The sequence below is a fragment of the Nannobrachium achirus genome (genome assembly GCF_963921795.1).
Source record: "Nannobrachium achirus genome assembly, chromosome: 3".
Lineage (NCBI taxonomy): Eukaryota > Metazoa > Chordata > Actinopteri > Myctophiformes > Myctophidae > Nannobrachium > Nannobrachium achirus.
This window is the reverse complement of record NC_137812.1, coordinates 430573-446585: the sequence shown is the minus strand read 5'-3', so window position 1 is coordinate 446585 and position 16013 is coordinate 430573. Positions and strand designations below refer to the sequence as shown.

Here is a 16013-nt window from a genome sequence, read left to right as displayed (position 1 = left end):
CCTCCCAGACTCTTTGGCTTTGTACATGAGGCACTTTGCTGTCTTCACAGCTGATTCAGCTTTTCCGTTACTCTGTGGGTAACCTGGTGATGAGGTTTTGTGCTGAAATTCCCACAGTTTGCTGAATCTCTGGAACTCTTGCGATGAGTACTGTGGGGCGTTGTCACTAATTACGATATCTGGAATACCTTGACGAGAGAAATGGGCCTTTAGCTTTATTACTGTTGTAGACTTGGTGTCAGGTAGATAGTCTATTTCCCAGAAGTTTGAATAATAGTCTACAGTGATCAGGTAGTCTTTGTTATCAAATAAGAACAGATCTGTGCCCACCTTTGCCCAGGGTCTGCCCGGAATCTCGTGTGGAATCAGTGTTTCCTTCTGTTGTTTATTGTCCACTGACCTGCAGATGTCACACTTCGCTACATAGGTCTTGATCTGGTCGTTCATGCCCTGCCAGAAGACACACTCTCTAGCCCTCCGCAGGCATCCTTCAACACCCAGATGAGAGGAGTGTAGACGCTGAGTGAGCTCTCTCCTCAGTGAATCAGGAACAACAGCACGTTCGCCTCTGAACACTATTCCATCCTGAAATGTCAGCTCGTCTTGGAATGAGAAGTATGGTCTGACTTCACTAGGTGTCATTGCCTTGTCTTTTGGCCATCCTTGGCACATTGTTTCAATCAGCACCTGTAGTGTTTTGTCCTCTTTTGTTGCTGTGCGGATTGCATGGAGCCTGTCTTCAGAGATAGGCAAGTGTTGCACCATATTAACAGTCTCTATTTCAGCTTCCACTGAGCCAACGGATGAACACTCAGGAAGATAGGCTCTGCTTAATGTGTCTGCCAGCAACATGTGTTTTCCGGGCACATACACCACCTCCAAATCGTATTTCTGAATGCGCAACATCATTCTTTGCAGTCTCTTAGGCGCGCTCAGTAGGGGTTTTCTTACAATGTTTTCCAAGGGCTTGTGGTCACTTTGCACAGTAACTTTTCTGCCATAGGTGTACTGGTGGAACTTTTCCATGCTGAAAACCATTGCTAAGAATTCTTTTTCTATTTGGGCATAGCCACGCTCCGTCTTCGTGAGTGCTCTGCTCGCAAATGCGACTGGTCTTCCATTCTGCATAAGCGCTGCACCCAAACCGGTGTCTGATGCATCACACTGTACAGTTAGCTCGTCCTCTGGGTTGTAGTATTTCAGCACAGGTGCATTTGTAATAGTCTCTTTCAGATTGATGAATGATTCCTCCTGCTGTGCTGTCCAGTCCCACTTACAGTCCTTATGTGTCAATTGCCTCAACATCTCACACTGGTCAGAGAGATGCGGGCAGAACTTGGCCAGGTAATTAGCCATTCCCAACAGCCTCTGTATGCCTTTGACATCTGTTGGCCGTGGCATCTGTTTGACAGCACGCACCTTTTCAGGATCAATTTTGAGGCCTTCAGCCGTCAGACGATGTCCTATGTACGTAGTCTCCTTTTGTCTCAGTTTGAATTTGTCTCCGTTCAGTTTTATGCCTTTTTGTCTGCATCGGGCCAGGAACAGTCTCAGCTTTTCATTGTGGTCACGCTCAGCTGCCTCCTGTGTTTCACCTTGACCTGTAATCAGCACATCATCTGCTATTATGTAGAGACCAGGCAGGTCCTCTAATGCTTGTGTTAGCTTTCTTTGAAAGATCTCTGGTGCCGGGCTTATACCCATTGGCATCCTCAGCCATCGGTACCGTCCAAATGGGCTCGCAAATGTTGTCAAGTGACTCGACTCAGTTTCCAGCTTGACGTGCCAGAATCCGCTCTTGACGTCACACACAGTGAAGACCCTGGCTTTGGACAGGTCAGGGAGTATGTCCTCGATGGTCTGTAGTGGGAAGTGACTGCGCTTTAGTGCCTTGTTTAAGGGCCTTGGATCAATACATACTCTCAGCTTCCCGTTTGGTTTCTGTACGACTACCATCCCGCTGATCCAATCTGTACTGCACTCGACTGGTGCGATCATTCCTCTGCGTTGCAGGTCCTGCAGTTCTGCTTTCAGGGGTTTCATCATAGCGACTGGAACACGTCTTTTTGGCAACTGTACAGGTCTCACTGTGTCATCAATCTCTATTTTATATTCCCCCTCCAGACAGCCGTCCCCAGTGAACACGTCTGCAAACTCTGCTTTGATCTGTCCCAGTGTCCACTGTCCACTAGTGGGCTTGTCTGAGGTCACAATACTGTCTATTGCCATTATGTTCTCATAATGCACCTTTATCAGTTTCATAGCCTCACTGGCTCTTTTTCCCAGCAGTGGTACACTGCAGTCATTATCCACAACTTCAAACTGCACCTGGTGGAGTTTCTGGTTTCTTGGGTTTCTCAATTTAATTTTGCATTTTCCCAGTGGCCTCAGTTTGCTCTTATTGTACATCACTAGAACTGTCTTGGTCTCCTCGAGTTTAGTGTCAGGGTTTAGCAGGTAGAGTGGAATTATATTGCAACTAGCACCACAGTCTATTTGGAATTTCACTACATCATTACTTTTGCCCAGTAGCATGCCTGCAAATAGCTGTGTATCATTAACTTTCTTCGTGTCTACTGCATTCACATTCTCAGTCTCTGTTGCAGTAACACAGAGGACATCTTCATATTCCTCATCACTGTCACACTCAGTGCCTGCTACATTATGCACCCGTTTCTTAAATTTGTCTGGGCTTGCTCTACATACAGCTGAAAAGTGGTTGTCTTTTCCACATGCTTTGCATTTCTTACCGAATGCTGGGCACCTCCGCTTGTCACGTTCATGTGTTTTGCCGCAAAACTTGCACTCCACTGTGCTCTTTGTGTAGTTTTGGCGCGTAGCTCCGCCTCTGCCCACAACGTGCACCTCCTCCTCCATCACCGGTCCAGAGATGGTTTTGCTGTTTTCCCACGACAGCTCCGCTGCTCTGCACAGTTGAATGCACGTATCCAGTTGCAAATTCCTTTCACGAAGCAGTCTCTCTCTCATGCTTGCATCATTGAGTCCACATACAATCCGATCGCGGATGAGCGAGTCTCTCAATTGCTCAAAGTTGCACGTCCTCGCTAACAGCTTCAGTTCCGTGACATAACTGTCCATTGTCTCACCACCGCCCTGGTTCCTCGTGAAAAAACGATAACGTTCCACTGTCTCGTTGATGCTAGGGTTGCAGTGCTCATCAAACTTTTTAATGATATCATCCAACTTCCAGTCAGCTCTGGCCGTATCTCCCATCAACGTGTCCAGTAGCTCTCTGCCACTTTCGCCGACGAGGTAACAAAACAGCTTCACTTTCTTCTTTGCGCCGCCGTCATCTTCCTCGCCGTCAAACGTTAAATCCACATACAGCATGAATTCGTCCCTCCATGTCTTCCACGAACGGGACAGATTACCCGCATCCAGACACAGGGTCTGTGGTGGTTTCAATCCATCCATATCAAGTCAGGTACAAACAGTTCTGTCGTTCCTCGGAAATCACCGCCTTTTCTTTTTATACAAGGTGTAGCTTCTTCAGGCTTGGTTCACAACCGCTGCCACCATGTTAAATTCTGTTATATTTCTTAATAAGCAACACAGAATTTATATATCTTCAGCCCAGCCGGCAATAGTTTATTACAGCTGCAGCTCACGTAAAACAGTACAGTGCCTATTCCCGCCAGGTGTAACCAACAACAGGTGCCGCCTGTGCGCCACCTGTAAAAGGAACGTTCCTACCTAGACAACAATAGGACACCTATTGTAACAGCTACTGACCACTAGTTTAGTAACTTACACAGTATAGCTTTAAATGTAAACAGAGTCTCAGCACTTTGTCAGATTCAACCACAAAGGGCTGTAAAATGGTACGTTCAATGGAAAATTGTTCTGACAGGTAGAGCTGTCACGATTACAAATTTAAATTGACGATTAATTGTCACACAGATAATTGTGATTAACGATTTAATTGTGTTTTTTGGCATTGAAGACTGAAACATATGAATACAAACTGTATTCATATAGCTGATCTACGGTACAAGCTTACAACCCGTCACTAAGTGACACATTGCAAGCTTGTAGAGCTGCTATGTTTCACATGTTTCAATATGGAAACGATTATGACGATTATGCAAAATAACTGTGATTATCTCAAATAACTGCGATTACACGATTATGTAATAATTGTGACAGGCCTGGTCACAGGTAGGCTAAAATCCGTCATGGTCATTCCACAATGAAACAGCACACGTTCTTGATGGAACCCATTCCCAGGTTCCATGTTACTTGGATCCGGTTCCTCCAGTTCCGGATCTATACTTTAGCTATTGAAAAATAACAGATATACAAGCTCACAGTGCCGCGCTGCGAGATTGTAGATCTGCTATTTTTGTAAAGTCATGAAAATGTGTGCAAATCTTTGAATAATATGTATTTTAAAGCAAACATTTCGAACTCAATTTTTGCTTCATGGGTGGTCCCTGGAACTAAATATTTTGAGATGGGGGTCCGTGGCCAAATACATATCATTTTGGGGGTCCTTCACATGAAGAAGTTTGAGCACCACTCACATAGAAACAAAGGTTTTTCAAAAAACCTTGGAAGGATTTGAAATATTCACATTTTCACAATTTAAAAAAATAGCAGATCTACAAGCTCACAGCGCGGCACTCGGTGCCACGCTGTGAGCTTGTATATCTGCTATTTTTCAATAGCAAGGGAGAGTAAGTAATGAGTCGAGACATTAATTCATCAGTTGGAGCGTGCGGTAGCTGCAATTTATAAGTTGTGCTCTGATTCTGTGTCCAGTTTTGTGTGTGCATTCATGACAGTGTAAGTATGATTGTATTGCGTTAAGTAAATCATATGCTGTTGCTGTTCAAGCGTGTGTGAAAATGAAATATAATAATGTGAAATGGATTCATATTTATTTAGAAATAAATTGGTAACTGTGTTTAATTGATACACGATTGAGTAGATAGACTTTGTGTATTCTTGTGTTCCTTTATTTTCACATTTATAATGGCAACAAAGGGGATGCTCCTTCAATATTCCTTGAAATGTATAGTCTTGTCTATAATGCTGGTTAAAGGACATAAAATTCATAGTAGCCTCTATCAATGCCATATAATTATGACCAATAATGCATTTTGCGTTATTGGTAATACATAGAGGAAGATGCAATCTAGGCTAATGATTAAAATGTCATTTCGTCCAATAGTGTAGTATGTTAATACAATTTATTACACAGCTTGGTTGAATGCTTGATTCTGATTGGTCTATCGCTGAAATCAGCGGTGTGTTATTTCTTGATAACAGACGGCTCCGCTCTATAACAGCAATGCCTAATGAAAGGTTCAGAACACCTGCTGCATTGTGTGAATTGTATGCCATATTCAACATGAAATCCATGTAAACAAACACACAATGTCATTTACAACTAAACGTTCCTCTCAAGAATGTTTTTAAAAATATTTGAAGCGAGAAATAGACGTGCAGCAACAAAACATTGATTCTGCTTGATCAACCTCCTTTTGTTTTCACGTCGAAAACAATGCAACTGTTTTCTTGTCTCCCTGCTTGTCTCCTTGCTCTTCTATTGAGACATATAGATCGTGTTAATTTTGTCGACTAAAACTATGACGAAAAATGTTTATCGACTGCATTTTTTTTCACTGACGGAAAAAGAAACTAAGCTGTGATGACTAAAACTAAGACTAAATATATTGACAATTTCGTCAACAAAATAAAAACTAGACAAGTGTGACTCGTGTCACAGGCTCGGGAAGAAACCTTGTATCTCCAAGTTTCAAATGTGTATGTTTCTTCGTAAAGTAACGCCCTGCTTCATCATACAAAGGCTGTCGCACAACAGTAGTGAAAACAGCAGATCTACAAGCACACAACGCCTCGCGTTGCGAGGCGTTGTGTGCTTGTAGATCGGCTGTTTTCACTAGTTTAAATCATTTTTAAAATGATTTAAAAACAATACTGGCTTTCAAGCAGTTTCAAGGGGCACACTTGACCCTTCTCAGGGGTACACCAAAGGTCCCCAGGCACAGTGGCTGAGAAACACTGCTCTACTGTATAACGTATCTCTTAGCAAAAGGCACCCGATGAAGCCGGTCAATTTGACATTATGGTCTAAGTGCATGCCTCCAAAACTGTGGGAGGAGTAGCGCGGCAGAACAAAGTTTATCTGGAAAGATGGAAAGATGAATGGATGGAAGCAATAAAGTACTTTATTACCCGGCTTGGTTGAATGCTTGATTCTGATTGGTCGAGCACTGAAATCAGCGGTGGATTATAGGCGTATAATGACCGCTCCGCTCTATAATTCGCCGCTAATTCACTGTGTGAATTTAGTACCGTATCCAACATGTCAGCCATGTAAACAAACAAACAGCGTCATTTACAACTAAACGTTGCTCTCAAGAATGTTTTTGAAAACATTTGAGGTCACAAATAGACGACCCATGACCCTCGAATGGTAAATTGCTTTTCTACCACTTCTACCATATAAATGAAAGAAAACAACTTGCAAGGTTATTTAGTCATACAACTGCAACACAACAGTGGGCTCAACTCAAGGTTGTTGACTGATTTACCACTGTTTTAAGCGAGATGGTGAGGCACTGTAGCATCGACATCGTATCATTCAGTGGTGGACAGTAGGGCATTAACGAAAAAGTCAACAAGTTGACTCAGTCGACTTCATTACACAAGGTGACTCCCACCAGAGAAAGTCGAAAGTCGAAGTTGGAAAAAAAATACTTTCTATTGTGAAAATAGCAGATCTACATGCTCACAACGCCTCGCGAGTAGCGTTGTGAGCATGTAGATCGGCTATTTTCACAATTTCTGCCAATGTTTAATTTGTCACTTTAGAGGTATTAATAAAAGTCCTTAAATTGTCACTTTAGAAATTGTGCAGGTACCCTCTATACACCTAAACTTTGAGTTGGTTTCTTTATTATTGAGTGAGAAAACAATATTGCACGTTAAGTTAATCATCTGGGGACCACCCCCCCAAAGTCATTTGGGGACCCCAGGTTGAGAACCACTGGTCTATGTGAGAACCGTAACATACATTTTCCTTGAACCACATAAGATTATGAACCACAATGAAGTGAAAAAAGCAGATCTCCAAGCCAACATCACTTTGTGGTTAGATGCATTGGTGTGTACATCTGCTATTCTCTAAATTTTTGTATTTTTTATTATCATTATTTGTTTGTATATATATTTTTTTCTCATAGAGTATTTACTTGAGCAATATTGTCTCTGACGGATGGAAAGGAAACCTCTTATGTCCAAAACTGTTGCTTTTCAGGATTCAAATTCGACAGTAGCAGATCTACAAGCTCGAGACGTGTCACAAAGCTTGTAGATCTGCTACTTTTGATGCTCTTGTGGGATGATAGTGTCATCAAGTAGGCCCTTTGTTTACGAAAAAACCATGCGGATAAGAAGTTTCTGGTAGACAGCTAAGGCAGGGGTTCCCCATAAATATTGTTTTAATTCGAGGCACCCCTACATTATAATTTTCACTCCCAGCACCTTATATTTATTGCATATCGTCGTTGTCGGGTGGAAACCTTGTATGTCCAAAACCGTTCTTTTTTATCATCTATAAAATGTACTAAACTAGTGAAAACAGCAGATCTACAAGCACACAACGCCTCGCATCACGAGGCGTTCTGCTTGTAGATCGGCTGTCTTCACTAGTTTTGTGCGACAGTCTTGTATGATGAAGCATGGATTTGCTTTACCAAAAGACCTACACATTTGAAACTTGGAGATACAAGGTTTCTGCTCGACAGAGACGATATTTCAGTGATTATGTTGCGAGGAAAACGTTGAGATAATAGCCATTTTGGTTGGAACTGACTGAAAATAACTTTGTACTTCAAGTTTAAAATGATACTAAATATTTTTGTGTCCAAGTGTCCAAATAAATTCCAAATATTATCAAATGATCTCGCGGCACCCCTGGACTGCCGTCACGGCACCCCAGGGTGCCCCGTCACCCACTTTGAAAACCCCTGAGCTAAGGTAATGCTTTGTCCACCACAAGGTGGTGACAAAGAGACGGTGACAGAGTGAGGTGGCATGGTGTCATTACCCCGTGTGTGTAGAGGTCATTCAGAGATCCGTACAGTGGCTCTGACGTCTCAATGCTGCGCAGAGACTCTGCTAGCTCCACCGGATCAACTGCACCTTCACCATTCTACCACCAGGGGGGGCCGCATGCAAAGGAATCCAAAGCACAGCAGCAACAACACCACAAACACATACAAAAAACAAACCAAAACAGACAAACAGAAAGGCAACACTGAGACACACACAGAAACTCAAAATGCTTAAAGTCGATATGAAATAAATAGCTGTGAAACAATACAAAGAAGACACATGGGACCCTGGTTGTTCTGTTAATTCTGTAGCCTGAGCAGACCTTTAACTTGATCTATGTTCGGTCAAATTATAAACTGGGCTTTAAATATGCTGCTTGTGTTAATACTTTCTATTCTTTATAAGTAAGTAATTATTTATGACTATAAACATGTGTAGCCTACCATGTTTTATGAGCCTGCATTTAGAGCTTATATCGATAAGTAGTAGAGCACACAATAACGTTTCCCAAACTAGATGCATTTTGATCATACAAACATTACTTTTGCTGCTCAACAGTACAATGTTATCTCCCAGGCAAACGAGTATGCATAAGGATAGCACATTGCCATACTGTCCTTATTATAATGTGCTTTATAAAATATTGTATATTTTAAATTGTTATATAGTGTCATACCAGATTACGAACACATTTTTAGTTTATTACAACTATACCATAATGTAAACATAAACTGTGGCATTGGCTTTGCTTTCATGTATTTATTGTGACACTGTTCAAATGTCTGGTATTTGCCTTATTGTCCAATCTGCTCTAGAATGATGTAAGGACAACATAGCGACAGTGACATCTAGTGGCTAGTGATGTAAAGCATGCACCCGCCAATGAGGGGGGAAAAGCAGAATTATGAAGAAGCAAATCATAAGCTCACATGAAGTGATGGACATGCACTGACTGTCTGCCACACACAGAGGGGTACATGAGACATGTCGTGGCTCTTACACAATGTAAGCACGTGTCACTTGTTCTAAACGCTTTTCAAAACAAAGTGTGGCCCTAGAGAGAATTGCATACACCATAGATCAGGGGTCTTCAACGTTTTCAGGCCAAGGACCCCTTAGTTGAGAGAGAGATAAAGCAGGGACCCCCACAACCTTTTCATAGATTCCATATAGTTTCATTGTTTGACAGCACAATCATCAGTGTATTTTGGATTCATGTAAATTTGTGTTTTCCGATATTTAACCACTTGAACTGTCAATACTTAATAAACTTGACCTTTCACTCTATACGTAGTCTGCTCTTTTTCCCCTCTACACCAAACCTCTTTGCCAAAAATAGCCGATCTACAAGCTCACAAGCTTGTATGTAGATCTGCTATTTTGGCTAAAGTGGTTAATATGGCGGCCCCCCTGTAGTAACTCTGAGGACCCCCTAGGGGTCCCAGACCCCCTGTTGAAGACCCCTGCCATAGATACATCAACATGGTATGAAATACCATGTTTGCCGTCCCTGTTCATGGGGTCAAGCCGTGGCTCTCATGTAGGTAGGCCTATGGCTACTGAACCATTACAATCATCATAACTGTATGTATGCATGCTTGCATGCAAGCACACAACACCTCGCATCGCAAGGCGTTGTGTGCTTGTAGATCGTCTATTTTAACTATTTTAAATGTTTGAAATGTTAAAATCAAAACGAACGGTTTTGGACATACAAGGTTTCCACCCGACAACGAGGATATGTTGCGCGCAGAGGTGGAAAAAGTTATCACATTTTGTAATTAAGTAAAATTATCAATACTGCACTGTATATATGTCCAGAATTCAAAATGTTTTTGAATAAAAGTATGAAAGTATTGGCATCAAAATGTACTTAAAGTAACAAAAGTAATAGTACTAAATGTTTGAAAATAGCAGATCTACAAGCTCACAACGAGCTTGTAGATCGGCTATTTTCAAATAGCCAAGGTATAAAATAGGGCTTAAGTGGGTTAATGTGTGTTTTATAATATTATAATTTACAACGGGAAAGTATACTATTAACTAAAGCTTTCAAATAAATGTAGTTGAGTAAAAGTACAATATTTTGAGATGTAGAGGAGTAGACGTAAAATAATTGGAAATTGGAAATACTCAAGTAAAGTACAAATACCTAAACTTGTACTTAAGTACATTACTTAAGTAAACATACTTAGTTACTTTACACCACTGGTTGCGCGCATGGTAGATTGTATACCAGGGTTCCCCAATTAGTTTTCCCCAAGGGCCGAAATATGTCCTGGGTACCAAGCCGAGGGCCACAACATTGCAGGGGGCGACTGTGGCGTTCCCGCTACTCCAGCGACAGTTCAGATATCGTCGTTGTCGGGTGAAAATCTTGTATGTCCAAAACCGTTCGTTTTGCATTTATCATTTTAAAAATTATTTTAACTAGTGAAAACAGCCGATTTGTGTGCTTGTAGATCTGCTGTTTTCACTACTTTTGTGCGACGGCCTTGTATGATTTGCAAAAGAACTTACAAACATGGAGATACAAGATTTCCACCCGACAACGACGATATACTAGTGTTGTTGCTGCTCTTATACCACCATTATTACTGGGGTTGGTGGGGGCCAGACAGTAGCCGCCCGCGGGCCGCAAATGGCCCGCGGGCCGCCTATTGGGGAACCCTGTTGTATTGTGTGTGTGTGTGTGAGCGATGGGTGGAATACCTTGCTCCTGCTCCTGCGTGGTCGCCGGAAGCGCAGCAGCTCTTTGTGTTGCCGGGAGACGAAGTTAACAGCAGCGTACTCCAGCAGCGCCGAGAACACAAACAGAAGGCACACCGCCATCCATATGTCTATCGCCTTGACATAGGACACCTACGGATGTACGTGTGGACACACGCGCGCACACACACACACACACACACACACACACACACACACGGATGAAAAACGGATGCTAAAATAAAAATAATGTTTCGAAAATATTTTCTAAAAAATAAGCTTCATACATATGTTTCTATTCAAAAATGACCACAAAAAGTGTAAAATAATGATAAAATAATCATTTTGGCCATTGTCAGAACGACACTTTGTTTACATTCTAGTCTATTCTTTGATAGTGTTAGACTAGGATGTAAACAAAGTGTCGGCCCGACAAAGGTCAAAATTATTATTTTATCATTATTTTATGCTTTTTGTGGTCATTTTTGAATTGAAACACATATATGAAGCTTATTTTTTATAAAATATTTTCAAAACATTATTTTATTTTTGCATCCGTTTTTCAAGAAAAAGTTGACTGTAGCTCCTTTAAAGTTATACCATGTAACTTTTTTTATAAAACAAATCTTAAAATTGTCCTAACTGTTAAATCGCTAAAGTTTTAGAACCCCCACTCCGTTAATTTCAGCTTCTAAAGCCTTCTCTTTATATGTTTTCTATGAGCCGTGAGGGGGGGAGAATTTCGCGGCAAAATGACGTCATCTGCATCATGTGTATACGTTGGCCAATCATATCGCCGATCATAAACACATGGTACACTACCGACCAATCACAGGTGCATCTTGCTGACTTCTCAGGAAGTAACTTGCCTCAACATAACAACAACATACTCGGGTGAAGGAGTCAGTTTCTCCGGAATGCCTGAACGCACAGGAACCAGGGACCCCTCTAAAGATAGATCTCGGCGAGCTGCAGGCGGACCACTAGTTGAGCAACTTACACAGTATAGCTTTAAGCTGAGCTTATCTTCAAAGATTCGTACTGCATGTGAGCTTGTACATCGTCTATTTTCACTATTTGTATTTTTAGCTTTTGAAAAAAAAAAAAAATATATATATATATATATATATATATATATATATGTTACAGTCATTTTGGGTAACTCAGGGAGACTGTGGTAAGAGCGCTCGTTTTGTAGTTCACCACACACTAATCACCACCAGATGGCGACGCAGCCATTCAATAGTGAAGGCGCTGACGTCACTCGTTTGCGACTCTCTTTCTTTATTTACTAGCCTAGCCTAGCCTAGCCTAGCCTAGCCTAGCTTAGCCATTAGCTCCATTGTAGTCACTTGGACAGGGCGTTTATCGTGGGCTTGCCCAGGCCTTACGGCCTGGGCATAAATATAAGGATTGCATTCACCACGGCTTCGTAACTCGGCCCGCTCTTCGCGGCCACTCGCGCCTGTGGTGCTCGGGGGCGAAGAGCAGGACCAAGGTCCGCTGGCCTTCGCGCCGCTTGCAATGTCGTGGACAATCGAGTGGCTCCGCCTGGAGGACGTTGTTGTGGCGACCGCTTGTTCCGCCCTGTGCGGCACGGCAAGCGCTCCGTTTCTCTAATTCTCTGAGACGCAAAAAAAACGTGACATATATATATATATTTGTTCTATTGACCCAAAAACGCAAGTTGTAATTTTGGTTTTAAAATGTTGGACTGCCTGCAAACGAAAAAAGGCCTCTGTGCCAGGAATAACATCAAATTGCCATTAGAAAAGCACTCTTCGTGTCACACACAAGCATCAAAAAGAGCAGATCGCACTTTCGAACTTTCATATCTGCTAGTTATTGCTATATATTTTTTTTTATTTGAATCCTGAAAAGTAACAGTGCTGGACATAATGGTTCCCACCCGACAGAGACAAAATATTGACTAATTCACACTAAAGAGTTTTTAATGTGGTTACACATTAAAAACCAGTAAGCATAGAGAGAGAATTATTAACCCATGTGCAAGTAGTACCTTAACAAATGCACACACCCGCATACAGCACATTGCATGAGAGAGAGAGAGAGAGAGGGAGAGAGAGAGAGAGAGAGAGAGAGAGAGAGAGAGAGAGAGAGAGGTGAGACTTGATAATGAGCGTTACATAACAAAAGTGTTTCATGTCCAATTGTCTCTCATGCATACCAGACACGACATCAAGACTGCGTTGCTCAACACACACACACACACACACACACACACACACACACACACACACACACACACACACACACACACACACACACGCACACACACGCACACACACGCGCACGCCGCGTGCATAATAAATGCACGTGGTATGTACAGTATAATCTATCCATCTCACACTTTTAAAAGCCATGGGCCAATCTGATGGAGCGGAACACATATGGAGCGGTGCGATGGTTCAGACAATATAGTCACCCTCCAATCTCATTGGCTAACGAGTTAACCATGTAAAGTCCTCACTATGTAACTTTGTTTGGGGAATAAAATGTAATTTTGTCCAATGTGTATGGTAGAGTAAATTAACCATTTAGGCCTGAAATGATTGAATGCTTTAACTATTGAAAAATAGCAGATATACAAGCTCACAACGCCTCGCGGTGCGAGGCGTTGTGTGCTTGTAGATCTGCTGTTTTCACTACTGTTGTGCGAGAGCCTTGTATGATGAAGCAGCGCTTTACTTTACGAAGAAACGTACAAATTTGAAACTTGTAGATACAAGGTTTCTTCCCGACAGTGACGATATTTACACCCCTGTATTATGTTGGTGTGCCCATGGATTCTTGGGACATGAAAAGTGTGCCCATGCAGAAAAAAGGTTGAGAAACACTGCTTTAAACCATACCATCCACATTATGCAGACATTAGACTGATCTACAAGCTTGCAATTGGGTCGCATTGACATTGTAAGCTTGATCGGCTGTTTTCAGCAAAGAAAGCTGTATCTGCTATTTTTGAAAATAAGAATATTAAAAATGATATCAATATTTTCAATTATGATCTTTTTTTAACTCTTTGAGCGCCAGCGCCCTCTAGGGGCCAAGGAATGCCAGCGCATCTCTCATAGGCGAGCGCTTTAGCTTCCAGGACTTCAGCTTCCAGGACCTGACGTGCTCACGTTCCTGCACGGCATGGAAATGTCCCGGATGAAGATGCTAACAGAATGGCTATTCCCATTTTGTCATCTAAAAGATCATTTTTGGGCGATTTCGCCGTAAATAAACCTCGCGCCGCTTTCCTAAAACACAAAAAAGAGATATAAGCCTTTAAAGATGCAGCCTTTCATTGGATTAGGCGGAGATTGGCGATTGCGTTCGCAAATTACGGCCGGCCGGGACGTTGTTAGCTTTCGGCTAGTAGCTACAAAAATCAAGCCAGGCTTCAGAAGGCCTCTTATCATTTTATTCATTTAATTAAATAAAGCCGAACTACTTCGGGATCGGCACACTCGTGTACTCATCGGAAGCGGCGCCGAACATCGGGTGAACATTGGGGAGCTCAAAAATGTATTTTAAACCATTTTTAATGGAATATATCGTCGGACAGAGTAGAATGGCTAGCTGGCTAGCGGCTAGCGAGCCAGGACCACCCACGACTCTACAAGCAGCTCGGGGTAAGTGAATTAATAAAAAAAAGATTGTATTGGATTGAAATAAAGCCGAACTAGTTCGGGATCGGCACCAGATGAGTTAATACAACATTTTTGCCAAATCCCTGGCCCAAAACATGGAACATAAGATGGAAGCCAAATACATAGGCTATAACTTCCACCCTTTGCAGATGTTAAATACAATGTATTGTTGCTGTCAGAAGAAATCTCCATGTTCTAAATTGTTTTGTTTTTGTTGTTTGTAAATTAATGCCCTACTTGACAGGGACGTGCTGGGCCCCTGATTCAGCCCGGGAAAAAGAATTGGAGAGGCCCTCATTGCGCGCTATAGAGAGAGATATAGTAGCTGCTGCTACTCAAAGATTTGCCATTTCAGATTGTGGTATATTTTGGAATCATATTCATAAATTACATAAATTAAGTAGGGTAATTCAATAAGGGTTTCACTGGCAACAAATGCTGATATATACACAGGCTTGGCTTAATTATGCATTCAAGTTTTAAGGTGTCAAGCTCCACAGGGAATCTCCTGTGAGGCTCGGTCAAAGACAATAGAGTATGTTGATTTGATCGTCTGGGAAGGTCTCACGCCTCCAGTTCCCCGACCTGATCCAACTATCTTGTCAAATAGACTGTTGATTATTAAGTTAAGATTAAAGTGGACTTTCTGTATTTTGACATTCTGTACACCGGGTGGGACGCCTCCCGGTGGGGAATGTGAAAATGGGAGATGTACACACATTTGATTAGTGTGGGATTATCTCTGCACTGTGGTCACAGCCACCATGGTCTGGGGCATTGTAAATTAGCATGTTTAAGGGTAGCCAGGAGAAAACCCCCCAAGCCCACTCTACTCAGCAGGATATCGACAAGCCAAATGTATTGTTAGGGAAAGTTCCTTTTGGCCAGGCAGTTGTCATGTGTCACTCGCATATGCATATAGTTTGAGTGTAATCCATTCCTTAAACTGTCCCTAAAGGTCCCAAGGACAAATATTAATAATTGGAGTGTGTGTCGGGGTTGTCAGGATCTCTCATTAATTAAGGCCTTTTAATGAACGATGTGACAACAAGTAGACATACATTCTAATATGGGATAAAGGAGAATAGTTTGAGCTCTAAACTTGTGTAAGACTCATGACACATGACCAAATAAGAAAACGAATTATTGATCCCTGGGAATTAAAGGGTCTATATATGGAGTTATATGTTGTTCGTGTCCAAATATGGGGCTTGTGAGGTCAGACTTAGTGAGATTCGTCGGTTATCTCCATATATGGAGGGATGTGTTGGTTATCTCCATATCTGGAGATTCAACCTTCAACGATTTTGACATCTTGTTACTAATCTGTCGGTAGATAATGCCGGTCTTATATAAGGGTAATTTGTGTACGGTGTGATGTCATACTGATGTCAGCAGTGTGATGTCATACTGATGTCAGCAGCTATGTCTCTATATATGGAGTTATATGTTGTTCGTGTCCAAATATGGGGCTTGTGAGGTCAGACTTAGTGAGATTCGTCGGTTATCTCCATATATGGAGGGATGTGTTGGTTATCT

The 16013-nt window shown here is 42.0% G+C and overlaps 1 protein-coding gene across 1 annotated transcript in view; it reads right to left on the bottom strand.

Moving 5' to 3' along the window:
• The window catches only part of glra3 (glycine receptor, alpha 3), a gene marked incomplete at both ends in the record, with an annotated part of 139370 nt that overhangs the window by 4236 nt on the left and 119121 nt on the right, over window positions 1-16013 (bottom strand). Inside the window, one exon of the mRNA XM_080722885.1 lies at window positions 10819-10968. Within this exon, the coding sequence (XP_080579011.1) occupies window positions 10819-10968 (150 nt within the window). The remainder of the gene's footprint in view (window positions 1-10818; window positions 10969-16013) is intronic.